The following is a 26827-nucleotide window of genomic DNA, read 5'->3' as shown; positions in this document are numbered from 1 at the left end:
ACTATGATAAACACGCATATTAAACGAGGAAGAGAAAGACCAAAAAAGACTTGGTTAACAATAATAAAATAAGATAAAAATTTATTTAAGTATAGATAATGATATAGTAGGAGATAGAGTTCAATGACGTAAGTAGATCTATATAACTAAGCCTATTTAGTGGAATAAAGCTTAGTTGTTGTCATCATTGTGTACTATTTCAAATTAGTAAAAGTCAATATTTTTATTAAAACTATCCAATTTTCTTAGTTTTAAAACATCACATATAATTAGAAGAGAATTTGTAATGTTTTTTTTTTTTTTTAAACTTTAAGCAATAAAAGTAAACAAGTCTATTAAACACTTACCTTTAAAATTATTGTCAAAGTTTTAGATTTAAATTTCATTTTTACCCAAATGTATGTTCTTAATGTACCTCATATTGTTCTCGGGGTCATGGTATCATGGTAGAATATTCAGGTTAATTATTATCCAGGTACTCGCGGTTCGAACCCCAACTATGGTGTATTTGTAGAAATTTTTTCTCCAAATGGGGGGTGTAATTAAAGGATGCTGGACTTCTGAGTTGACCGCCGCGTGCACTTTCTGATTTATCCTGTTGATCGATGAAAAATTTTCATGGGACCAAATTGATCATCCTCAGAAATAATCAATGAAATTAACTGAAATTATCAAATTTTTTTTTTTTTTTTTTTTTTTTTTAAGATACCTTATGTTCTTGAGATGAGAGAGGAGGAAGTGAAAAAGCAGAGCGGGAGAAGAAATCTATCAACTACGTTTGCCTAACCAAAGGAAAGAAAAAGATGAAAATTGAGTAGGCAAATAAAAAATGAAGACCATATATATTCTCCTCCTTTAATCTGGTCTTCAACCGTATTATTGCTCTTTGCCCTTGTGGCACCCACATGCATCTCAACCTGATCTGTTCATCGAGCTCCCTCAACCACACTCATTCAATGGTTTATCATTCTCATACCATTTATCAATAAATTTGTTCCACTGTCTACGTTAGTTTATATAAAGATATTACTGTCAATAAACTTGGGATTAATTTTCAATAGGTGCGAAATAATCTGTTAATTATTTTAACCCCTCCTTATATGAGTTATTGTTGTTAGATGAAGCCCTCATAATTTTTTCTTTTTCAGACAGTGAGAGACCATCTTATAGGGGCTACCAATTAAGGTGACAATTTCATTTTTGTTATTAATTAATTTTAACTATTGCATCCACGAATTGAAATAGTTGACACTGTCATGGATATTTGTTGTAATGGATTTTCGAGTCAATTTTGAGCGGGTGTTAAAATACCTTGTTGAGTATTTGATCTCTCTCATGCAAAAGTTTACTACGATAGGGCAAAATATCTCCTATGATTTTACTACCTCTATACTATTTGGGATGAACGATATCACCTATTGCTTTATTAATTCTATTGTTTAGCCCAATTATGACTCGTAATTGATGACCACTAAGATCTCATCGACAGCAAATTCACAATTGAGCTGCAAAATTAATCTGTGAGGAATATTGGAGGAACTCCTTCATCACAATTGTTTACCTGAGTGAATAAAAGAAAAAGATCAGTAACTATTTTGTTTCTCTACTTCTCTCAATTCTTCTTTCTTCCATTGGGATAAACAAGCCCTAAAGAAGATAGAGCTCCTCTTTGACGAAATCAAATAGAACATCACTTTGATCCGTAAGTAAAAATAAAGAAATTCTTTTGATTTTTATGTTCATTTTTCTTTTTTTTTATGTATCTACCCTAATTAAGTAGACTACCAACTCACATAAAAAGTGCTATATATAATTCCAATATCTTAAAACAACAACAACAATCCTTATCCTCTTTGTTACTCCCAAACCAAGCTTGGATGGGTCAACAATCTCTTAATTCACTCAAACTTCAATGTATATATCAACCCCGGCCTTCTACATTTAATTTCTTCTCATTTTCCATTTCACAAGTCGCCAAGCCATTATGATTATTATACCTTTAGTTCTCTTAAGCGAAGTGCTTCGATTAATACATAGTACCATGATGTTATTGTTTGTTCTTTAAGCTCAGCGACATGGTATTTGTATTCGAATCATTTAACCTCTTGGATATCCTTCGTTTGGACGAAGGATGACTAAATTGGCTGCAATTGCATTAATTAGTTCCGTCATTATCTATACATTTAATTTTTTTAATCAACAGTGGCAGACCCCTTCATGACTATGAGCCATCTCATTTTTAAATATTGATCTCCAGTTCCAGTTTTTATGCATCTTCTTTCTGATGGTCCCAAATTGTTCCCATAATTAATTTTTGCCCATGTCTGAATTTAATTCAGTGTACAATATCATTAGTTTCTAATTTTCTCAATAATAATAATAATAATAAATCAGTAAACAACATGGAAGAGCATTTGAAGCAGGGGGCTTGTTTCTCTGGATCGGATTAATGCATATTTACAACACATTATTAGGAAATAATTATTATTAAAAAATCTTTATTTATTTTAGGAATAATTATTATTAAAAAATATTTATTTATTTCTTAATTATTAAGAAAATAGATAAAATACAAAAAAAATTAATTAGGAAAACACATAAAATATAAAGAAAAAAAATCTTTATTTATTTTAGGAATAATTATTATTAAAAAATATTTATTTCTTTCTTAATTATTAAGAAAATAGATAAAATACAAAAAAAATTAATTAGGAAAACACATAAAATATAAAGAAACAAATAAATATTTCCTAATAATAATTATTACCTAATAATTAATAATATTATTTAATAATAATTATTATCTAATAATTAATAATATTCCTTAATAATAATTATTCCCTAATACATATACTTCTTTCCTTCTCTGTCTCTCCTCGCCCAAATCACCTAACAGCGACCCACTCGTTAAAACAAATCAACAACTAGTTTACTTCCCTAAAAAGACAATTTTAATTTGTTCTATAAGAAAGAAGGAAAGAAAGTGAAAAAAACAATTCATTGCTTAAATTGGTTTGTTCCTCATGCTTGAAGCATCTGCTCCTTCTATATATTGGATTTCCTCCTTGTCCCAGTTCCAATATCTCATCCTTCCTATCCCTTAACAACAAGACATGGATTCCCTTTCTTCTTCTTCCGAGGAAAGAGAGAGTTTAATTAGTTACAGAAGGGTGGCCTCCGAGGTGTTTGCAAGAGCGATTGGTATCACTCTCACTTTTGTCGTCGTACTCGGTCGGTATCTCCTCTTATTCTCCTCCTCTGTAATCACTATTTGGTATTGAATTCTTAATCAAAATTAGTGTGTTTTGGTGCAGTTGGATCAATTGCAGGGGCCATCACCGGAGCTCTGACAGGCTTTGCCGGCTCTGAGAGTGGTCTTGTGCGAAGCTCTGCAATTGGAGCCATTTCAGGTGCTGTCTTCTCCATTGAAGTGGTCCAATCCTCTCTTGACTTGTGGAACTCCAGGGAATCAGGCATTTGGACCCTTCTCTATCTGGTATTCATTTCCTTCTTAAACTTAAAGCGACAAGAACAATTAAAATCCTACAGAATATTAATTCTGATTAGTTTTGTGCATGATTTACAGCTCGACATAGTCTCTAGCCTCGCGAGAGGAAGACTAGTTACGGAAAAGGTTGGACCAGCAGTGCGGAGTGCAATCCAGCGTCATGTATGTGTTTTTCATACTAAGTTAATTTCTTTCGATCGGAAAAACACGAACTGAAATACGGACTGTGGTATTTATTTCAGACGAGAGCTCTGAGTTTTGAGAGTCTCGATTTGTTTGAGTCTGGTGCCACAATAATGGGCATGCCCCTCGAGGAGGTTGAGAAGCTGCCCAAGTGTAAAACTAGTGCCAAAGACAGTGTCGATGCATCAGGGGAGAAGATTGGTTGCTCAGTGTGTCTGCAGGTATTAAAATTTTCAAGGAATTTTCTTAAGCCTTCCACTGTCAATTGTAATATAATTAAGCAAAAGATTTAAAATTGATCTTACTTTTTTAATTTTTAGGAACTGGAAGTGGGAGAATTGGCTAGGAGACTGCCAAGATGTCAACACATGTTTCATCTGCCATGCATCGACAGTTGGCTCATAAGGCATGCCTCTTGTCCCTTGTGCAGAAGGGATATTTGAAGGTTTTGGTGTCGCTGAACTATTGAGTATCTTGTTTTTTTCTTGAAAAAATTGGAAAATAAGGTAGGTTCAGTTTTTTGTTTTATCTAGATTCTTGTGTTCTTGATAGAAAGAAAGAAAGAAAGAAAAATTGAAGCTCGAGCAACAGCGGCACCAGCCCTGAATTGTTAAATAGAATGCTTGAGTGCCAATTTGATCTAAATGTTTGCTATTCTGATAAGTTACTTCAAGTTTTAGTTATATAGTATAGGATTAATATTTTTTAATATAGTTAGTTAATTTGCAAAAGTTACGAATCGATGATGCTTTTTTATAGAATTGTGCATCACAATTGATTATAGGTGCAAGAAGAAATTTATCAAAGGATTGAGTTATAGGAAGAAATTGGTTATCATATGAAGATCGATAATAAAAAATATTATCGATCTAAAAAATATTCAACTTTAAAAGGAACTAATAAAATGTTTTAAATTGAGACTAATATTTTGTGATACAATAAAAAACTGACATTCGATTCAAAACAAAACGAATCAAATTAGAGGGACAGAATGACACCGCAAACGTGTATTCTTCTCTCTTTGGAAACCATTCCTTCGTCTTTCCGGAACTAGGGTTGGGGCCTCCGATTCTTCCTTCTCGTCCCCGTCGTTGCTTCTGACGGAGAAGGACGACGGCCGATGAGCCTCTTCTTGATTTCTCTCACCATGGCCGCTCAATCGCCGGCGCCGGACCCCGACTTCCCATTCTCCGCATGGTACGGCAACATCCAGTACCTCCTCAACATCTCCGCCGCCGGAGCCGCCTCCTGCGTCCTCCTATTCCTACTCGTTAAGCTCCGCTACGACCACCGCCGCTTCCCTGGCCCCTCCGCGCTCGGTGCCAGGCTGCTCGCCGTCTACCACGCCACCCCCGCCCAAATCGCCCTCCACTGCGGCGCCGACGCTGCCCAGTTCCTCATCGTCGAGCGCGCCAGCTTCTTCGTCCTCCTCGCCGTCTCCCTCATAACTCTCCTCGCCGCTTTTCCCATCAACCTCTCTGGCTCCGTCCCTCTCGCCGACCCCTTCGCCCGGACTACCATTTCCCACATCCACTCCGGCTCTCCGATCCTATGGTTGCACTTCCTCCTCGCCGCCCTTATCGTTTTCGTTTCCCACCTTGGCATCTCGCGGATGGAGGATGACCTGAGTGTTACAAGATTCCGTGATGGCAACGGCAACCCCAGCGAATCCAATTCGGGCTCTATTGCAATCTTTACTATGATGGTGCAGGGTGTTCCCAAATCCCTAGCTTCCAACAAGGCCCCGCTCGAAGAGTTCCTCCAGCACCGGTATCCCGGTAAGGTGTATCGCGTGGTTGTGCCCTTTGATCTATGCACCCTGGAGTACCTCACCTTGAAATGGACCAACCTTCAGAATGAAATCTCATGGCTGGAAACTCACATGCACTCCCGATCACTATTGAACGACGACGATGATGGCCATGAAAGCAGCCAGATCTATGAGCATGCATGGTTGAGGAAGGCGAAAGAAATCTGGGCAATGACCTCTGTGAAATTAGGCTTCACGCAGGAAGAGAGATTCAGAAAGCTGCAAAGTTTGAAGTTGGTTCTGCAGAACAAGCTTTCAGAATACAAGGAAGGAAGGGCTCCTGGTGCTGGTATTGCATTTGTGGTCTTTAAGGATGCGTACACTGCCAATAAGGCAGTGAGGGACTTGAGATCGGAGCGGAAGAGAAGATCCATTGGCCAGTTCGTCCCTGTGATGGAGCTCCAGCTGGGGCGGAGCCGGTGGAGAGTTGAGAGGGCTCCTCCTGCTGTTGACATCTATTGGAATCATTTGGGCTTGAACAAGCTCTCATTGCGATTGAGGAAGATTGCTGTCAATGCTTGTCTACTCCTAATGCTTCTCTTTTTCAGTTCGCCGCTAGCAATCATCAATGCAATGAGCAGCGCTGCAAGGATAATCAATGCAGGGGCTGTTGATCATGCTAATTCATGGTTAAATTGGCTTGAGGGATCGAGCTGGTTTGGAGCTTTAATTCTTCAGTTCTTACCAAATGTCCTAGTCTTCGTAAGCTTGTATATAGTTATTCCATCTGCTCTTTCCTATCTTTCCAAATTTGAATGCCACCTTACTGTCTCTGGGGAGCAGAGATCCGCTATGCTAAAGATGGTTTGTTTCTTTTTGGTGAATCTCATTCTCTTGCGTGCTATGGTGGAATCCACACTCGAGAATGCAATCCTTCGAATGGGAAGGTGTTACTTGGATGGGGAAGATTGCAAGCAAATTGAACAGTATATGAGTGCTTCTTTCCTCACGAGATCATGCCTAGCCACCCTTGCATTTCTCATCACAAGTACCTTCCTGGGGATTTCCTTTGATTTACTAGCTCCAGTGCCTTGGATGAAGAATATTTTGAAGAAGTTTAAGAAGAATGACATGGTTCAATTAGTTCCAGAGCAAACTGTGGAGAGCACAGTAGAACAGAATGGTGTAGGCAATAATTTGAGGATGCCTCTCATTTCCGAGAGGGAAGGTAGTTTGGATTTGAATGGTCTCGAGGTACACGATCTTTCTGTGTACCCTACAAGCAGGAGTTTCCACACGCCAAAGCAGACATTCGACTTTGCGCAATATTATGCATTTAATCTCACAATTTTCACACTCACCATGATCTATTCCTTGTTCGCTCCACTTGTGGTTCCTGTAGGTGCAATCTACTTTGGCTACCGGTACATGGTGGACAAATACAACTTCTTATTTGTATACAGAGCTCGAGGCTTCCCTGCTGGTAATGACGGAAAGCTAATTGACAGGGTCTCATGCATTATGCATTTCTGCGTGGTGTTGTTCCTTCTCTCGATGGTATTTTTCTTCTCCGTCCAGGGTGACTTTACAAAGCTGCAAGCCACATTTACACTAGGGTTGTTGTTCGTCTACAAAGTGCTCCCAACAAAAAGTGATGCATGCCGGCCAGCTTTATTGGAAGGAATTCAGACAGTCGATAGCTTTGTAGATGGTCCAACTGATTATGAGGTTTTCTCAAACATCAACCTTGATTGGGTTATTCATGAATCACAATCATAATAATACTTGAATTCCAAATTCATTTTACTTCATGTACAGTTTGTTACATCACGTGCTTGGTTCTAATGTAACTACGGCTATAGCTTGGGCATTCTTTTTTGCTGTATGTACTACCCACATTGATATTTGCACCATGGAGTCTATAATTTTTGTTGTTTTATTTGAGATGCTTGCAAAGCGTCGGCAATGCCATTCAAAAAACTGGTGGATTCGGATTGTGAAAGTAAGTGATGAAGTCTTACTTTGTCCATGCTTTTTTTTTTTAATTTCTTTTTTTTCTACGGCTGTTTGTCATAGATCAATTTTATCCTTTCATTCACAATTTCTGTTTTTGTTACTCTTTTGGTTTTAGTTGCAATGTTTCATCCATGGTTTGAAGTGCCGAGCCGTGCCGCCCGAAACAGTCGAAATTTACCGTTCCGGTGACGAACCGAAACTGGCACATGAGGAGAACAAATTTCGCTGCCACCGGAAGCGTCGCAGGACTCTTCCGATGGCTGTGGAGGCGTCGCGCGACGCTTCCCGCGGCGGCGGAAGCGTCACGCGACGCTTCTCGCGGCGGCGGAAGCGTCACGCGACACTTCCGTGGCCAGAAGAGTCGTGCAACGCTTCCTGCCGCGGCGGAAGCGTCGCGCGATGCCTCCACCGCCGGCGGAGGCGTCGCGCTCCGCAGCGCGATCGCGATCGCGGGATTGGGCGTACTGTTACAAAAGAAATTTTTTTAATTAATTAAACAATTCCTAAGTGGGATATTTTGAATAGGTTTTTATAAATCCTAATTAAATTATCCCTATAAAATATATTTAAAATTTAAAAAAAAATTAAAAAAAACTTAATTGCTATTAAAAAAATCTTTTTACTGTTTTAAATTTATTTAAATTTTTTTTTTAAAAATAAAAAAATCTAATAAATCATATTTATATTTTAATAATTTATTATTATTATTTTTTTGCTGTTTAATTCATATTTTATTTTTTTTTACCATTTTAAATATATAAGATTTAAATTAATAATTAATTAAATGAATAAACAATTAATTTATATAATTATGATGTATCAATTTTAATTCGAGTAATTAATACATCTTTAAAGAAAATTATATTTAATTATTTTTTTAACCATATTAAATTGTTCAAGCAACTTATATAAAATCAATATACAATTTATTTTAAAATTATATACAATAAATATATCTATCTAATAATTACTATATATTAATAAAAAAATATCGAAACTGTATCGACACGGCACGATACGATATCGAAATCGTATCATTCCGGTCTGAGACCGAAATCTCGACACGGATCAAAATTTTAAACCTTGATTTCATCATTGGAGTTTCTGCAATGCGAGGAAGGAGTCCGATTAGTTTTGGAGTGCCGATCTAACTTATAAAAGTACGTATCAATCATCTATTAAAAAATTCATTCACTAATTTGCGCCGAACAAAAGAATCAATTTAAACAATATATTATCCAAAATTGAACGTGTGCATTTATTTGTGAATAATTCTCCTGGTGCCTTTTCGGTGGATGTGTGCCAAAGCCAGCCGCTGAACACGTTAAACTACAAATACGTGTATGATATAAACAAGGATGAACTGGTTCCCGCGGAACACCATAACAAAAACCCTTTCTCATAAGTCATACCGCTTCTTCTAGCCTACACATTTGGCACAGCAAAAGCGAGATCTGGGGCATTGGAATCGGAGGATTGCAGCGATCAATCGAGATGCAAGCCACGACAAGGGCCGCCCACCGCCTTGTCTCTCAGTCTCTTCTCCGTTCCAACGCCGCTCGTGCTCCGCTATCCTCCGCACTTGCCTCCCAGAGGACCGTGCCTACCTCCGCCCTTTGTGCCACCGCCTCTGATGTCTTCGTCGCACCCCGGTCGAGACGGTGGCTTTTCCCTCCTCCTGTTTCTTCGAGGAGGTTCCCTGTCTGCTTCGTGGGGGCGTTGTCCTTCTCGATCACCTTAGTCACCGCGGCGGAGGCCAAGGAGCCGCCCTCCCCCGAGCGGATCCCCAAAGATGTTGTTCTCTATCAGTATGAGGCATGCCCCTTCTGCAACAAGGTCAAAGGTAATTCCTTTTCCTTTTTTTATTTGCGCTGGCGCTTATCGACTGATAACCTAGTGCAATTCGTCTATTGCTAACAATTCTCGATTGCTATATGCCACTTCTGTTTCCGTTTTCTGTAGATTTGACGGAAAGTTAGTTGTTTGCTTGACGCAGTAGTCGTTTTGAATGCAGTATCAATGAGATAGCACAGGGAGCGCTTCACTTATACCAGTATTGCGCATATATTTCAACGAGTACTGTCCGTTTTTAGCTAGAAACGCAGTTTTTTAGTGGAAACTCCAAATCAACTGAGATTGTGAGAACTTGTTTTATTTGTTTTGTAACGAGATTGAGAAAATGATCAGAATTTTGTGTCACATTGACATTTGTCTTTTGAATTCGTAATAGTAATAATGATCAAAACTGGTGTCTAGAATGAACATGTCTCTTGGTGTTCTCTAGAATGAACAGGTATCAGATAAGTCTAAGTAAATTATGCTCTGATGCACGTAGAAACACTGTGACATCAGTTTGCTGAAATAATATTCATTTTGGAAAATCATTTGATCTCAAGGACTCTATATAATATGAATAAGTACGTGCATAACAGATAGCACACTTAAATAATCACCGACCTATTGAGGTTCTGGATAGTTGTAACTTGTAACCATACAAATACAAAGGATGGGACTTATACAGTTTCTACCTTTAATTCCTTATCTTCTCTCTTATCTCCGTGCTCATTAGATCTCACCTTAAATAAATATCAGGAAAATATTCACTGGCTAATATTGTCATCCCCACCTACATCTGAGTTTTCAACCACCATTCAAATGAGATTTATTTCATGCTATGTTTTTTTTAAAGATTGATAATTATCTTAATTGTTGACATGTAATCATCTTTTGTTTAAGTTGTAAGGTTTTATTCCTTTTAGCTTTTTATCTGATTTGTCACTTTGAATTTTTATTTTCCATTGTTGAAACCCCTGGTGAAGGGGAGCCTTGGCGCAACGGTAAAGTTGTTGCTATGTGACCAAAAGGTCACGGGTTCGAATCCTGGAAACAGCCTTTTGCAAAAAGCAGGGTAAGGCTGCGTATAATGGATCCTTCCCCGGGATCCCGCATGGCGGGAGCTTCGTGTACCGGGCTGCCCCTTTATTGTTGAAACCCCTGATATAATAAAGCAATTCCCCCCCAAATTTTGGTTAATTAGATGTTCATTTTCTTTCATTACATTGTTCAAATTTACATACTTTTCTATGCTATGATAATCAACGACCATTGATCCTTTGCTTTTAATTGGCCTAGTCTCAAGAATGGTTGGTTGTTTAGAACTTGGACACAGGATATTTTTTTTTTCTTCTATGAATGTTCATACATAGTCATAAATCAGGCTTCAGGAACAGCTAGAAGCAAGTTTGTTAGGAGAAGACTTCTCTGATTTGGTCATTTACCCCTTTCTTCTTTTCACCATTTTTTAGTTCGTATTGCCTATATCAAAGAGAGTTTTTGGGCGTCTATGACTGATTCCTTCTTCTTCCTTAACTTTTTCTTTTTCTTCTTTTGCTTCTAGGAGGACAAACCTAGTTTTGTCATTGAAAAATGGAATTTTACTGACCTGCTTTCCTGTTTTTGATTCAGTTAAGCAAACACTCTTCATGTTCCTTCAATTGCTGATCTATACCTTCAATTAAATATGGTGGCATTGTGTATGTACTTTTAACATCATTCTGTTTCTACCTACAGCATTTCTAGATTACCATGACATACCATACAAAGTTGTGGAGGTGAATCCTATAAGTAAGAAGGAGATAAAGTGGTCTGATTATAAGAAGGTCCCTATTCTGGTTGTGGATGGAGAACAACTAGTTAATTCATCAGGTTATGATCTTCTTATTAAATTTAATAAATATGAGCTTGATTTTGTTATTTTAGATTTAACAGTTGGTTAGAATGCAAAAAAAATGTTTACATGGTTTATCAATATTACATTTGGTTTTATGCAGACATTGTGAAAAACCTAGATAACAGGTTGCATTCCGAGCACTCTGTTCTTGATGAGGAAGAGGCCAAATGGCTTAGGTGTAGTTTCTTTCTTAAAATTTTCAATAAGTTCATTTTATTCTCATTTTTAATTTTTATGGTTTCTCATGTTTAGAAAAAGAAATTTTTTTTTTTTTTGAGAAGTTTGTCTATCTGATACTTGGGCCCATGCAATATTTCATAGCCTTGTGTAAGCTGTATGTAATGTCATTATGTAGTCATACTTGAATATGTGGTCAGATTAGAGATACATTATACATACGCACTTGCATATTTCTTTTTGTCTTCAGTTAATCACCAATACCAAGCTCATTTTTTTGGGTTCAAACAAAATTAATTTTCAAGGGTATATTTGTCCGCAAAATCGGATAGTACCCTCTAGTGACAATACAAGAAATAATTAGTACCTAACCAATTAAAACCAACACAAATACCAGTACAATATAAAAGAATTACTAAGTTACTACAAGCATATGATAATGTATGAATGCATGGACATGTGAATATACTAATCTATGCAAGATAACAATTATACTATTATAACAAAACCTCATTGATTCAATGAGAGAAAGAAAACAATAAACAACAGTGGAACAGAAAAATAAAACAACTCAAACAGAAATCTGAACTCGAGTGGGACTGACAGCCAGGATCTCTGAGCGACAAAACACTTCTTCTATCTGCTAACCTGGAGGTCAAAAGAAAAGTAAAGGGTAGTAATGTCACTCCCTGGGGTATAGTTCCCGGTACCCCACTCGGTGACAATATATTATGAGAAACCCTAAGAACCATTTAAACAGAATAATTAGGAAATTTATCAATTTATATATATCATAGTTTTTGTAGATCATAAAACTATACAAATAGACGATATTTGAAATAGAACTACAAAATGTAAATACAATGAGACAAAAGTAAAACAAACCAGGAATCGATACGTCGAGATCTCTGAGCAACTCTATGTAAAGTCGGGACTAACTATAATATCAAAAGTATCCTTGTGTCTGCAAAACTGGAGGCCAAGGAATGTAGAAAGTTAGTCAAATGGCTAAGTGGATACTCAAGAAAAATGTGCATGAATTTAATCTTGTTTAAGAAGTTAAAGAAGTAGAGTAAATCACAATCTTTCGTTACAACTTTAGGTTATTCTTAATGATCTCCATTTATACATATATATGTATAATCATTTTCGGTTATCGTTATCTATAATCAGGTAATATTTTTATATTAGAGTTTAGGATCTTCACCTTATCATCATCAATTAAAACCAATTCTCCAATCTTATTATTTAATCAATCGGTATACAAGTTATCATGGTAATATCAACATGTGTATCAATAGTCTAAATCTGATAAATCAACTAAAAAGTCAATCACTGGAGCCAATATCATTAGAGTGTAATATCACATGAATTGACTAAAAGCCTCCTCAGAGTATAAGGCTGTCGCATACGTTATCTGACGTACGGGGTATCAACCCTCACCGGTAGAAGACATAATAAACACTGACCGAGGGCTACATCACGCCACCACGCCTCGGGTGTACGGTCAGGTACTCTGGACCGCGGGTCGCCGCACTACCACACTAATATCATCATTTTATGAACCCACATGTGAACAAGAAATAATATCAATTATTTACCCTCCACGATTTTATTATTTTAACCCATTTCGCTACTTGTAATATCATCATTTTAATTCCCTTTTGAAAATAATTATACAAATATATATATAATTTTATCATTTCTTTATTCATGCACAAGGATAATTATATGAGTCAAAAGAGACGCATCCATTTTATATATAGCAAAATCTTCGAGTGTCGGCAGGTCACCGTGCTCCACTCGAGCTCGGGTCTACAAACATAATATCAAACATAACTTAAATAATAAAAACACTATCTAATAAGAATAATGACCTAAAATCTAAATATTGTCTATGATTCGAAATCAGTGAATTATTTTGATCTTGCTAGCTCGTACCACTTCACATCCTAAATAAAACCTTTGTTTAATCTAGATAGCCCTCCTAACTACACATCAATTAACATGAAGCATAAAATATACCTTCTATGGGTTACTGTGGTTGCTGGAAAAAGAGGGCAGTAACTAAGGTTGTTTTCCCTTCGCTGCTGGCCATCTTAGCTAGCTCCGGCGAGCTCTGGTGAACTCCAGCGGTGTTGCCAAGAAAAGGACAGCAGCTAGGGCTGCTGTTGGAGAAACAAAAGGCAGTAAAATGTTGTTGTTGGTGGGGGAAAAAGGAGAGAGCAACTAGGGTTGCTGCTCTTGGTTGTTGGAGGAGAAGAAAGACAACAATGTTAGTTGGGGAAGACTGAAAACAGAGAGGATGGCTGTTGGAATAGTAAGGGGAGAGGAAACCTTTTTCCTTTTCACCGGTTGTCTCGGCAAGCTTCGGCGAAGGCCACAGCTAGCTTCGACGACTGCTGTGCTTGGTTAGAAAACAGGGTAGCAATTAGGGCTTCGCTTTCCCCTCTTAGCTAGTGGCTCGGTGAGTTCCGGCAAACTCAAACGAGCTCCGATGGTGCCACCGAGAAGCAGGACAGCAAGGAAGGGGAAGCTTGTTGCTTGTTGCTTGTTGCTTGTTGCCGTTGGAGAAGAGAAGAGAAAAAGAAGAGAAAGGGGTTGCAAGCTTCGATGGGGAAGAGAAGAAAAGAGGAAGAAAAAGGAGGAGGTAGGGGGGGGGTGCACGTGGGTAGGTATGGGTTGCATTTTTTATTTTTTTTTAATACTTAACAAGTAAATACAAAATATTCAGTGGAAAGATAGTGTATGATACTAATATAAGGAGATTAAAGGGATACAGTTTGGGGCAATACTACTTACTACAAAAGTAAGGGCAATAGTATAATCATCTGCTAACAAAAATATAACAATAATATAATCCTCTACTAACCTGCTCAGCTGTTTATAATACAATGAACAATGATAGGTAATGATTAACATGAACACTGCACATAATAGACATGTACAAATGCACATAACAGAAATAAATAATCCTACATGGGAGTAATCGCTCCACCACAAGAAGTACAAATGACCAAGACATCAACTATCTAGCTATGGACTATAGGAGAAACGCTCTATCACGAATGGTCTAGACAGTCCAAGGTATAGCAATCATATAATAACAATGTAGCAAGCATATCACAAACATATATGATAAACATATCACATGAATATGCAATATATCATAAGCATATACCAAGGTCATTGTCGGCACACAACTTCAGCTATCATTAGGGATGACAATGAGTCGGATTTGGGTTAGATTATATATCCTCCGTTCCCCTCCCCATTTATTATATCCATCCCCATTCCCATCCTTATATCCTCATCGGGTTTTCAACTTTCATTCCTATACCCATCGAGATCGGATATTCATCCTCGTATCCATACCCATCAAAAGATCGAATATCATCAAACCATCATAACACATTCAATTTATGGATTTAAACAACATTCAGAAAATAAAATAACACCTTAGAAATATATCATATTGAAGGTACAAATAAAAGAACTAAAAATTAAATGGAGTCAAATAAAAATAACTTAGTTCAGTCAACTAGCTACTTCCACTAGTTTGAGAATAGAACAAGAATGAATAATTAGATGCAATTATTCTGAACATATGAATTTATTCAAAAAGGAGATTAAAACAACCGTCTCAAATAATCGAACTATCCTTCTCAAACTATCACAGAGATATGAAGTTAAGGGATGGTTACAAAGAAACTCTCACTCTTAATTCAGACTAATGGGTAAAAATAACAAAAAAAATCTACATTATCAATATGTAAGAGCAGCAATAGTACAATCTCGTTGGCATTCGCAAGTCAAATGAACACAAGCACCATTGGATTCACATAAAAGAGAGAATCAAGCAGTACGTTATCTACATTTTTCACCATGCAAAGAGAGAATCAAGCACAGTTTGCATTCACAAGTCAAGTGGACACAAGAACAAGAAAAGATGAAAAGTTAAAAACCTGATGGATAGTCCCATACAAAAAAATGAGCCAACATAAAACAATCTTATTTATTTACTTCTCTCTGATGCAAAATAAAAGAATACTACCACAACAAGAAATCACGAATCTTAATTAGCTAAGATTGACTACATATATGTTTATCAACAGTAATTACACATAATAACATAAGATTATCATTCATCATACTACCAACTACTATCATTCAATAAAAACATATTAGAATTAACATCATATTCAAAAAAATATAATTCAACAAAAACATATTAAACATCTATAGGCTACTTCTAATTTTGTCATATTTAAACATCATCTTCCAAAAAGCAAACTAGATCAGTTTCAACTCTAAACTAATTATAAATTTCTTCATCACTTGACATTGTAGTGTCCTGCAAAAATTCAAAATGATGAAGAAAAATATAAATAATTGACCCAATAGTTCAGTATCAAATTTAACAAAATTAATGTATTTAAAAAGTAACCCATTAGTATCCATCAATATCAATAGTATCCTCATCATATTCAATTGAAGAGTAATATGCTTCTGTTTCTTGTGAAGTTGTAGCTACAAAATTCAATGAAGAAGACAAATCATTATTGTAGATTATAAAAAAAGAATATTTTCATTCAAAAATAATAAAAACTAATTTACAATTTATATTACCTTGTTTCTCATTCCATAACCAACTTTGAGTGCACATCAATACTTCTACGGGTTTCGGATGAAGCCTGCTTCTACGAGGACTCACCAATCTACCACTGGTACTAAATGCAGATTCTGAAGCCACAGTCGATATTGGAATAACAAGTAAATCTTGTGTCATCCTCATCGAAGTGGGATACTTGATTCCATTAGTCTTCCACCACTCCAATATGTCAAAATCGGCATTTCTCGGTAGCACTTTGTCTTCCAAATAATGATCTAGTTCTGTCTTTATATCGGTGTTATTGTCATACTCAAGTGCTACTTCTTTATCAAAACTATCAAAAAAATCATCAGAACTTGTATTCAATCTAGTCTCCATTGATCTTTTTTCTACACTAGCATGACCATTATTATTTGTGTACTCTTGAAGCAAATCATAACACATTTTTTGAATCTTTCTAATAGGTTCTCTAAAGTAAATCTCTCCATGTGTTCTTTTGAAACAATACTCCACCAACTTTGTCTTATATTTTGGATCTAAAATAGTAGCTATTCCCATAACTCCATGAATATCAGACCAATATTTCTCAAATTTGGAAAGCATCTGTTCAATCATTGAAGAAATAACCTTTTTAGGAGATGTGATTGACTTTAGCAACGAAGCATTAATTTCACAAACCTTAGGAAAAAAGATATTTGTTCTAAGATACTTTCTTTCAAAAAATATTTCAGTCACAGAATAAAAAACTTTCAACATTTGAGATGCCCCTTTGGGTAACAACCACTCATCATCTATTGGCAAACATTTATATGATGAATCATGAAATCTCAAACGAGCAAACACATTTTTAAAAGATATACAGTTATGGGCATCAAATATGTTGAGTTCAAACAAGTTTTACAACCAAGCACCAATTTTTTAGCATTCAAATTGCGTACTATAATACGTGCCACATCATCAAACTTTTGCTCTCTTTTAGGAGATGCTCTCCAATATGTGACATTTTCACGAATTTTCTCAACACTAGGTGCAATGACATCCAAATCATCTTGGACAACTAAATTCAAAATATGAGCAGCATAATGCATATGAAATAAAGACCCTTCTAGTATAAGTGTAGAATGATCAAGCTTATGCATCACATAGTTTTTAAGAGAATCATTAGTGGAGCAATTATCAATAGTAATGGTGGATATGCTCCTATCAATATTCCAATCAATCATAGACTTGATTATCACATTAGCAAGGGCTTCTGACGTATGTGGAGAGTGATCATAAGCAAACCTACATAATGAAAATACAATAATATATATGTAAATATATGTTTAATTGAAAACATAAAAAAGTGTGAAAATATTACATACTTGAGTGACAAACAGAAAATATACCTCAAAATGCGACTTGCCAAAGTCCAATTATTATCTATGAAATGGGTTGTCAAAGCCAAAAATCCCTTCCTCTGATTAGATGCAGTCCACATGTCAGTGATTAAAGTAATTCTCCTGTATTAGATTCCAACAAGGTCAATACTTTTGCTTGTTCATAGTCATACATTTTTCAGTATATCACTCTTGATGGAATTGCGACATAAAACCTTAAACAAAAGTTGAAGACTTGCTAAAAGTTTACAAAATTCATGATGCTCCACTATTGTCAAGGATACTCATGTAAAATTATAATTTTAGCAAGAATACACCTTGATATTTCTGGGTCACATTGAAAGCCTTTAATAGCAAAATCGCCCTTGTGTTGCTCTTTAATTAATATTCTCTGCCTTATCTCACTATCAATTCGTCTTGGATAAATTTTAAAATGATCACGCAAGTGTGTTGTCCCATATTTACTGTTACCAGAGAGTGGTTTCTTACAATAGTTGCAATTGCCTTGTCTATTCCTTCAATTTTCTTTCTTTCAAAATGATTCTAAACTGCAGATGTCGTCTTTCTCTTTCTTGTTGCACTAGGAGAGGCATCAGTAACAAATGTCATATTTTGTGGAACTTGTGGTACCTCATGATTTGTTGGAATTTCATTTTCTATTGTAACATTCGTGAATAATATTAAAAAGTCTTAAAACCCCAAGTCAAAATCATTAAAAAGTAAATAATGACAAATACCTTGAAATTGGGATTTTAAAGTTGCCTCGAAATTAGAATTTCACCATCTTTTCATCCAAAAATCCCCTTAGTTATAGTTTTGAAAATGGAAAAGGAGGCGGCGGCGATGGTTTGAGAGGGAGAAGAGAAATCACATAATAATGAGTTTTGAGAAAACGAAGGGAGAAACCGAGAGCTTTAATTGGGATTTTAACTTATATATATCTAGTCAGATTTTATCAGATCTGCCTTTATACCCAAAACTCCCTATACCCGATTGCCCAATTGTTTAATTTGGTCTAAAAAATCCTTCCATACCCTCCTCCATTCGAGTTGGGTATCAAATCCTCCATCAAGTTCCGAGCTACCACTACTCTGAGTAGCCGAGTGGGTGGACCCTCTCCATGACACCGAGTGGTCGAGTGAGTAGTTGCAATCTCATCAAGAGAATACTAGTCTACCAATTTCATCAAGAGAGTACTAGCCATCTAATCGTAACATCTCAACTAACTCGATGACATTATCATAAATACATGAAAACATGTCACAATCAAGTAGTCTTATATGGCAGTCCGAGAAGATAACATAGTAGAATATTCTACCACTTTGCTACAGTATAACATCTATTGCATATAGGCATGAGCCTAAGCATATAACTATATACTACTGTATAAATGCACAAGCGAAAGTTTACAAGTACACTATGGTTTGGTATATTCTATATATATAACCAATTCCAACATGAAAACCAAGAAGATTGTATAGATATCAATATTGACAAACAAATAAGGACAAGCAACAAAGATCAATCACAAGAACAATATAGAGTGGATATAAGGTAAGCAAGTAGTTGCTACCTAATCAACATATAACAATAAATAATCATGTACTAAGATTAGAGACACTATAGAGGTCAAAGCAGGAACTATCCATGGCTGCCTTAGGGCATCTCCAATAGTTAAACCTCACCATAAGCTTTTTTGTAATTTTCAATATGCCACATCAATGACACATCAAAAGTGAAAAAACCTACTATTCTCTCCACAATAAAAAAACCTCCATACAACTTTTTTGTGGGTCCTACATTACAAATCACACATCTTTATTTATTATTTTTTCATTTAATATCTCTATATAATTTTTACTTAATATTTTATTTAATTCTCATTTAATTTATTTGTAATTTTTAATTAATAAATTAATGAACTTATGATTTTTAATTTAATTTAATTTATAATTTTTATTTAATATTGAATTAACTTATGAATTTTAATTTAATTATAGTCATTTGTATTTTTTTTAATTTATCAAATATATCTATTTTCAAAAGAAAAGTGTATAATTTAATTATTAAATAAAATAATTAATTGTTTTAAAAAGTCAAACATGCAATATTAATTTTTCAATGATTAATAGCTCCAACTTCAAGAGAAAAAAGCAGGTTTGAAAAATCAAACCTGCTCTTAAAATAAAAACCTCAAAGCTTATCTCCCCACTCATTAGAGCTTTTTTGTTGAGCTTTTTTAATTTTCCAAACCTTTTAAAAAGCTTGCATTGGAGATGCTCTTATCCGTTTTCAAGTTCGAAAGTCACATTGAGCTCAAATCCTACATGTATATGAAACTGAGCCAATCTAAATACTAAAGTAATTCTATTAACAATCTAGTTGACTATCAAGTTAATTAAACTAGCTTAGATAACTCATTAGACTAATTAATCTTACTTCATTACACTTATTAATAATTACTAATTAATCACCTAATTATTTTTGTGTACCTTTAATTAATCACATATCATTTAATTAATCAAATAAACTCTACTTAACAATTTGATTAATCTATGAATTAATCAAATAATTTACTGTTCATTAATCAACTCTAATTATCTTATCTTATCCAACGACGGCTGTGGGAATTGTCCGATCAGGATCGTCGGTGTTAAGGAAACAGAGAGGGCGGCGATTAGAGCAAATGCGCGGCACGCGTATGTCGCTTGCGCTTGGGAAGGAAAGAAAAAGACAGCGGCATCCGAAAGGTTGGGCAGCACGGCGATGATGCATAGACATGCCAACAACCACGGAAGGTTGCTTCGTTATGGATAGAGTAGGCGACGACCTGAGCAGCTAGGAAGGGCACACAACGTCGCAACAGACGACATGCATGCAGCAGCAACGCGGCGTCGCGACAATGCGGCAGTGAGTTGCTACGGCGGTGTGCACGACGAATGTGAGTTCATCCGGAGGAAGCGACATAGAGGAGCGATAGGTTGTAAGCGAGCAAAGGGAGCAGCATCGGTGTGGGCTTGCACACGTTGATGGAGTAGCACTTGTTTTGGCAGCGGAAACGATGCGTGAGCGTGGGCAGAGTTGCGCCGGCGGTTGGTTGGCTTCGATTGGGTGGCGGTCGGCTACATTCGACGTCGACATTGGGGGCGGAGAGATGCTGGGCGATGTTGTCGTCTTTGTGGCGGAAACACTGCGTGCGTAGGGAGGAGAGAGGGGTGGAACTTAGGGTTTGATTAAAAAGTTTTAGGTTTTATGCTCAATTAACTCCTACTTTAATTGAGTATTTTAAACTGGCTTTATCTCTTACCCATTTATCACTATAAAATATAAAAATATTCATTTAAAATCCAAAAAAATTCTAGAAATTTCTATAAATGCATATAAACCTATTTCCATCTTAATTTCTCACTAATATAAATTTATTTTTCCTAAATAAATTTAATTATGTTAAATTTTAATTATTTTAATCCTTATCTATATTTTTGGTATATTACAATATAGGTAAAGGAGTGGACAAAACATGAAGAAATACTTGGTTTGATTTATTATTAAGTAAATGCAAATAGAAAATGTTGTCAAAATAAGAAAAGTTATGATTCATTTACAAGTTTACACACTGTGCATTTTACGGAGAACTCAATCTGCATTGCTTTTCATTAGGGGGCCAACTGGTAGAATCAGGGGATTGGAATGACAAATTATTCTAGGAACATATTTTAATTAGATAATTTTCTATTGGTGACTATGTCTACATTATCTTCTGTGTTATTCACTGGCCTAATTGACTGTTGCCTTCATACATTGTGTCAAATTTTGCCTTGTCTTGCCTCACGCCTTTACGTTGAAACACTTAGAATATGTCATCTCGAAGAACATTCACCTGTATTTCTTAGTATATATCTCTGGTCCTTTATATGTTGTCTTATTATTTTATAAAATGTCAAACATCACAAGATTTATCATTGAAGTCTTAGTAAATTGTTACAGCAAGGTCCTAGACGGCACGTGTCATTGCCATAAATTGCTTTTGCAAACTAATCTTGCTTTAATATGTGTCATTAGGCAAATATTTCAACAAACCTTGTCTTTATCTTCAAGTTTGTTGATTCCTTGATTAATCTTCAAAAGTCTCTTGCTATAGTCTATCATATATGCCAAGGTGGCAAGCAATGTCAAAAAAAAAGACAGTCCGGTGCACGAAACTCCCACCAATGAGTGTTGGTCCCGGTGCGGCCGATAAAAGGGGATGAATTGCTTGAAATGAAAAACGTACCATTCTCAAAGCTTTCGACTTAAATTAATAAAAACACTTTAAAATGAAACTAAAATGCATAAGAAATAAGTACGAGACAAAAAGGATTACTTGATTTACAACCAGGGAGGTTGCTAATCCAAGGAAAGTGAAGCTCAACTAGTCGACTCTTTCGACACAAGTCGAAGGCTGAGAAGCCTTGTACAGAATGTTGATAGAACAAAATAGAAATAGAAAAACTTGAATACAGAAAGTGTTGTTCTGAATGAAGAAGACCAAAGCTCTATTTATAGCCCATTAGTCGAAACTAGCCGTTTGCTGACGTGGCATCTCCGACCGCCTAGACCCTCTTCGGGCACCTAGACCCTCTCCGGGCACCCAGTGCGGCAAACTTTATCTCTACGTAATGGCTTCGCAATGGTTTTGAGATCAAATTTTTCCATGTCCGGGCACTTGGACCATGTCCGGGCACCTAGATCGTTGCTGACGTGTACCCGAAGGTGATCCACAACAACGACACTGCGATGAGGCGCCTGTCAGGTGCCTTGGAGGTTTGGGCGCCTAAACCATCTAGTCCGAGCACTCGGATGGTCTGGGTGCCCGAATCGGTTAGCCACGCGCTGACCGTCCGACGCCTTCTTTGGTCACTGGCTTCTTCTTCGGTCGTTTGGGTGATCCTCCAGTCTTTCAAAATTTAGCTCACTCGAACCTAACTCCGACCTTCTCCTCGATCAGTTTTCCGTTGCGGTTTCTTGTCCCTCGAAAGCGCCACGCGTGTTCTTCTCGCTCCACCGGTGTACTCTTTTGTAGCTTCTTGTCCCTCGGATGCATCGAGCCTATCGACTCGATTCTCGTGTCATCTTTTTCGTCCGTTGCATCTTCTGCTCGACTTCTTGTGTTTCCAAGTTCCTGCATACTTAGACACAAGGATCAAAACACCACCTAACTTAATCCGGTTGATCATATCCAAACTTATCCGGGGTACTTCCAATCTTTCCTTTTTGATGTGCATCAACCCCAGTTAAATTTAGGGTGAAATAGACATAAAAATTTATTTAACAAAAATAGATTGACATGAATAAAGCAATTTAAGTTCAACTAACATTTTGCAAATAAGTTCGAACTTTACCCCTCCAATTTCTTCCCCTTTGATCACACTAAAAATAGGAGTAAATATCAAAAATAAATTTGGAAAATATTCTAAGGGATACATAAACAATGACTAACACTTTGAAAAATTCTGAGAATTATTTTTCGAAAATTTGAATTTTTACGAATTAAAAACCATTTAAAAAAAACAATTTTAAAATATATTTTATTATTTGAAAAATTCGGAAATTTTTTTGTCACTGTTAAACACAATAATACAGAATAGTGATAAAATTTTCACGAATGATCATGATTCGTATAAGTAATAATAAATTGTTTTATATAGAGATATAATTTTCCAAAAAAAATTTCAAAAATAGATGTTAAGCTCGAAAAATCTTGTAACTCTTTCTAAGTATATAAAACAGAGAGATATCGATAGAAAAATTAAATTTTCGAATATTGACTTTTTGAGAATTTTTAATGTTAAATATTAACATTTTGACAAAAAAATTTGTAGAAAATTAATTAATGTTCAGAAAATTTTGAAAAAAAATTCTTTTGATATTTTATCATTAAAAAAATAATTTTTCAAAAAATAATTGTGAGAAATAATTTTAATTTTGAAAAATTCATAAAAAATAATATGGTGGTAAAAAAATTTCAATTTTTTTTCTATTAATAGATAATGTTTCTATTTTTCATAGATAAAATTTTGAGCAGAAATATGACTAGAAAGTTGACAAAATAATTGATTTTATGAAAAAGAATAAATCAAGCAAATTAATTTACTAGCATGCATATGAAATTAATTTATTGAGCTAAGCATGATTTTGTTATTTAAAATAAATGATTTCCTATTAGATTAACTAAATATTTTCTAGAGATTAATTTTCTATTTACTTTTGTGATTTGACCCTTATGGTATCTAAAATACTAAGCCTGATGATATTTAAAATTTCTTTCTAGGGCATGTAAAAAATTTGAGGATGAATTATCTTTTTCTAGCATTTCTATTTTATCTTTTAATTTTATATTTTCATCTATTAATTTCTCAAATTCTTCTTTTAGGTATCCATATTCTTTCTTTGAGTTTTCATACTTTGCTCTCTTTTTATATAAGGAGCTACTTAGCATTTGCACAATTTATATAATTGCTCTGGAGGAAGCTTACCTAACTTACCGTATCATATTCGTTGGTAGACGCTCCTCCTTCATTGCTGCTTTCTTTTGTAGTGTCTCCTCCCTTCATCGATGCTCATTTCCTAGGTGATTCGTCGTCTTCGGGTAGGTACTTGGCAATTAGTGTTGTTCCAGTAATCTCTTTGGTCTCGGGCTCTTCTGAAGATGAATCGGTATCCAATAGCAAAATCAGATTCTTCTCCCTTTTTTTGTTCGTAAAGCGTCAAGAACTTTTCCCAAAGTTATTTTGCACAGTGGTAGTTACAGATTTTGTCAAGTTCCTGAGCAGGTAGAATGCTCAGAAAGTGGAACTCGGTCCTACCATTTGCCATGAATTTGTCGTGCTGCTTCTTAGTCCAAAGATGCTCCTCTGAGTTCTTTTCCATCTTTGGTTTTGGGGACTTCAAAACCAAATTTCATAGAAAACATTATATCAAAGTCAGTTCAGAAAAATACCTCTATTCTTCGTTTTCAGAACACGAACTCCCCCTCGAATGTTGGTGGGTAGATGCTAGCTCTGGTCATCTCGTTGCTTCAGTTGACAGTTAGTCCTTCTAAGGTACTTGGGCGTTGATATCAATTGTTGGTCCTAATGCGACCGACAAGGAGAGGGGGTGAATTGCCTGAAATGAAAAACATACCATTCTCAAAGCTTTCGACTTAAGTTTATAAAAACACTTTTAATAAATGAAACTAAAATGCATAAGAAATAAGTACGAGACAAAAAGGATTTACTTGATTTACAATCGGGGAGGTTGCTAATCCAAGGAAAGTGAAGCTCAACTAGTAGACTCCTTCGACACAAGTCGGAGGCGGAGAAGCCTCGTACAGAACGTTGAAAGCCAGAACAGAAATAGAAAACTCGAATACAGAAAGTGTTGTTCTGAATGAAGAAGACTAGGGCCCTATTTATAGCCCACTGGTCGAAATTAGCCGTTTGTTGACGTGGCATCTTCGGGCGCTTGGACATCTCCGGGCGCCCAACGAGGCAAACTTGATCTCCATGCAACAACTTCGAGATCGAATTTTTCCATGTCCGGGCACTTGGACCATGTCTGGGCTCCTGGGCTGTTGCTGATGCGGACCCGAAGGTGATCCACAGCAACAACACTGTGACGAGGCGCCTGTTAGGCGCCTTGGTGGTTTGGGCACCTTGACCATCTAGTCCGGGCACTCGGACGGTCCAGGCTCTCAGACCAATTGGTCCGGGCGCCCAAATTAGTCAGCCATGCGCCAACCGTCCGGTGTCTTCTCCGATCATTAGCTTTTTCTCTGGTTGCTTGGGTGATTCTTCGGTTTGCTAGAATTGAGCTCACCAGAATCCAACTTCGGGCTTCTTCTCGAGTAGTTTTCTGCTCCGGTTTCTTGTCTCTCGAAAGTGCCACGTGCGTCCTTCTCGTTCCACCGGTGCACTTTTCCGCAGCTTCTTGTCCCTCGGATGAATTGAGCCCGTCGACTCGATTCCTGTGCCATCCTTCTCGTCCGCTTCATCTTCGGCTCGACTTCTTGTGTTCTTAAGTTCCTGCACACTTAGATACAAGGATCAAAATACCACAGAACCTAACTTAACCCGATTGATCACATCAAACTTACCGGGGTACTTACAATGAGGGGTTCTGGGGATCGGTATGATGATTTTGGATCTATTATACGCAGTCTTACAAGAAAAACACCAAGAAAAACAAAAGAAAAGAATGGAGTGTGAGCATAATAATGGTTTAGGTGGTCGAGCATAAGTAAACAACAAGACAGTAAATTACCAAATTCCAACTCGTCCTCCTATGTTATCAAATTCAAATATCATAAATTGTTATCTTGATTATGGGATTATTAGCAATTATATGCTGAAAAATAAACTCAATTATAGAGAAGACATTGTACTTAGACTAGCATGTTAAGTGGAGGAAATAAATCATTTGTTGGTAGTTGTTCATCTTGAGCTCTAGTAGTCTATAATTCTGCTATAGTTTATTTATTAGTATTTTTCTTCTTGTAGGTGGGTTGACGATCACCTTGTCCATATGTTGTCACCAAATATATACAGAACTACTTCAGAGGCACTGGAATCTTTTGACTACATAGCTAAGCATGGTAAGGCAATGTTATTTGGTACTAAAAAGATGATGTTTAGTGCAATACTCTTGCCTGGTTTCTTCAGTGGTAATTTTTAGAATTTTTCACATAAACTTGCAATTGCCTAATAACTTGTAGCCAGACATTTGCATTCCATCGTTCTGTCAATTTTAATAGTGGAACTTAATCTCACATATGAAACGGTTTGGCTCCAGGGAACTTTAGTTTTACAGAGAGATTCACTGTGAAATACGCCGGAGCTGCAATCATGTACATGGTGTCGAAGAAACTGAAGAAGAAATATAACATTACTGATGAACGCGCTTCATTGTACGAAGCTGCACAAACATGGACAGCAGCTCTCGAGGGCAGAGATTTTCTTGGTACCACCATCTCTTTAAGTTCCTTTAACTTTCTTGGTTTCATGCTTGTAATTAAATTACTTTTGACCAGGTGGCTGTAAGCCCAACTTAGCTGACCTTGCTGTTTTCGGTGTTTTGAGGCCGATACGGTACCTAAGTGCTGGCAAAGATATGGTCGAGAACACTAACATCAGCGACTGGTACCAAAGAATGGAAACTGCTGTTGGAGAATCAGTTAGGATAACAATTTAGCATACAAGTACCTTTTATTTCTTTAATAAATAGGTGTTCTTCTTGTTAGAATTTTATCCCTATGGCATGGCAAAACAATAGCCAGACATAGTTCTGGAGACAGTTTGAGTTATTAAAACTGTCTCGGGATGTTTTGTGACTCTTACAACATTTGTTTGGATGCTTTATTCTTCTTAAAAACGAATAATCATTATATGTATGACAATTTTAACAAATCATTCTTGGCAATTTCATTTGCCTATCGTTATTGTTTATCCGATCT

At 36.2% G+C, this 26827-nt stretch overlaps 3 protein-coding genes and 1 long non-coding RNA gene across 6 annotated transcripts; 3 read left to right on the top strand and 1 right to left on the bottom strand.

Moving 5' to 3' along the window:
- Positions 1-956: 956 nt before the first annotated feature.
- On the top strand, positions 957-4355 carry LOC122024252 (NEP1-interacting protein 1-like). 3 transcript variants are annotated; one of them, XM_042582830.1, is made up of 7 exons: positions 957-1061; positions 1149-1185; positions 3075-3231; positions 3315-3496; positions 3587-3670; positions 3751-3912; positions 4012-4355. In XM_042582830.1, exons 3-7 carry the CDS (start codon positions 3114-3116, stop codon positions 4132-4134), a joined length of 669 nt encoding a protein of 222 aa, XP_042438764.1. In that variant the 5' UTR covers positions 957-1061; positions 1149-1185; positions 3075-3113; the 3' UTR covers positions 4135-4355. The 3 variants fall into 3 exon arrangements, with proteins under 3 accessions (XP_042438764.1, XP_042438765.1, XP_042438763.1); XM_042582831.1 differs by lacking the exon at positions 957-1061 and having other exon boundaries at positions 1142-1185; XM_042582829.1 differs by lacking the exons at positions 957-1061; positions 1149-1185 and having other exon boundaries at positions 2826-3231.
- Positions 4356-4667: 312 nt separating this feature from the next.
- On the top strand, positions 4668-7380 carry LOC122024251 (CSC1-like protein At4g35870). The gene has a single exon (XM_042582828.1). It carries the CDS (start codon positions 4812-4814, stop codon positions 7218-7220), a length of 2409 nt encoding a protein of 802 aa, XP_042438762.1. The 5' UTR covers positions 4668-4811; the 3' UTR covers positions 7221-7380.
- Positions 7381-8829: 1449 nt separating this feature from the next.
- LOC122024783 (prostaglandin E synthase 2-like) lies at positions 8830-26783 on the top strand. Its single transcript, XM_042583486.1, has 6 exons — positions 8830-9300; positions 11028-11162; positions 11288-11363; positions 25875-25969; positions 26167-26334; positions 26405-26783. Exons 1-6 carry the CDS (start codon positions 8952-8954, stop codon positions 26563-26565), a joined length of 984 nt encoding a protein of 327 aa, XP_042439420.1. The 5' UTR covers positions 8830-8951; the 3' UTR covers positions 26566-26783.
- Positions 11370-14173, bottom strand: LOC122024784. The gene is made up of 3 exons (XR_006123509.1): positions 13702-14173; positions 13390-13602; positions 11370-12336 (listed from the first exon to the last, which is right to left on the bottom strand). It is a non-coding gene; the product is annotated as an uncharacterized LOC122024784 (long non-coding RNA).
- Positions 26784-26827: the final 44 nt, after the last annotated feature.

Source organism: Zingiber officinale, chromosome 9B, assembly GCF_018446385.1.
Source record: "Zingiber officinale cultivar Zhangliang chromosome 9B, Zo_v1.1, whole genome shotgun sequence".
NCBI lineage: Eukaryota > Viridiplantae > Streptophyta > Magnoliopsida > Zingiberales > Zingiberaceae > Zingiber > Zingiber officinale.
Note: the sequence above shows the minus strand (reverse complement) of the source record. Positions and strands in the feature narration are given on the sequence as shown.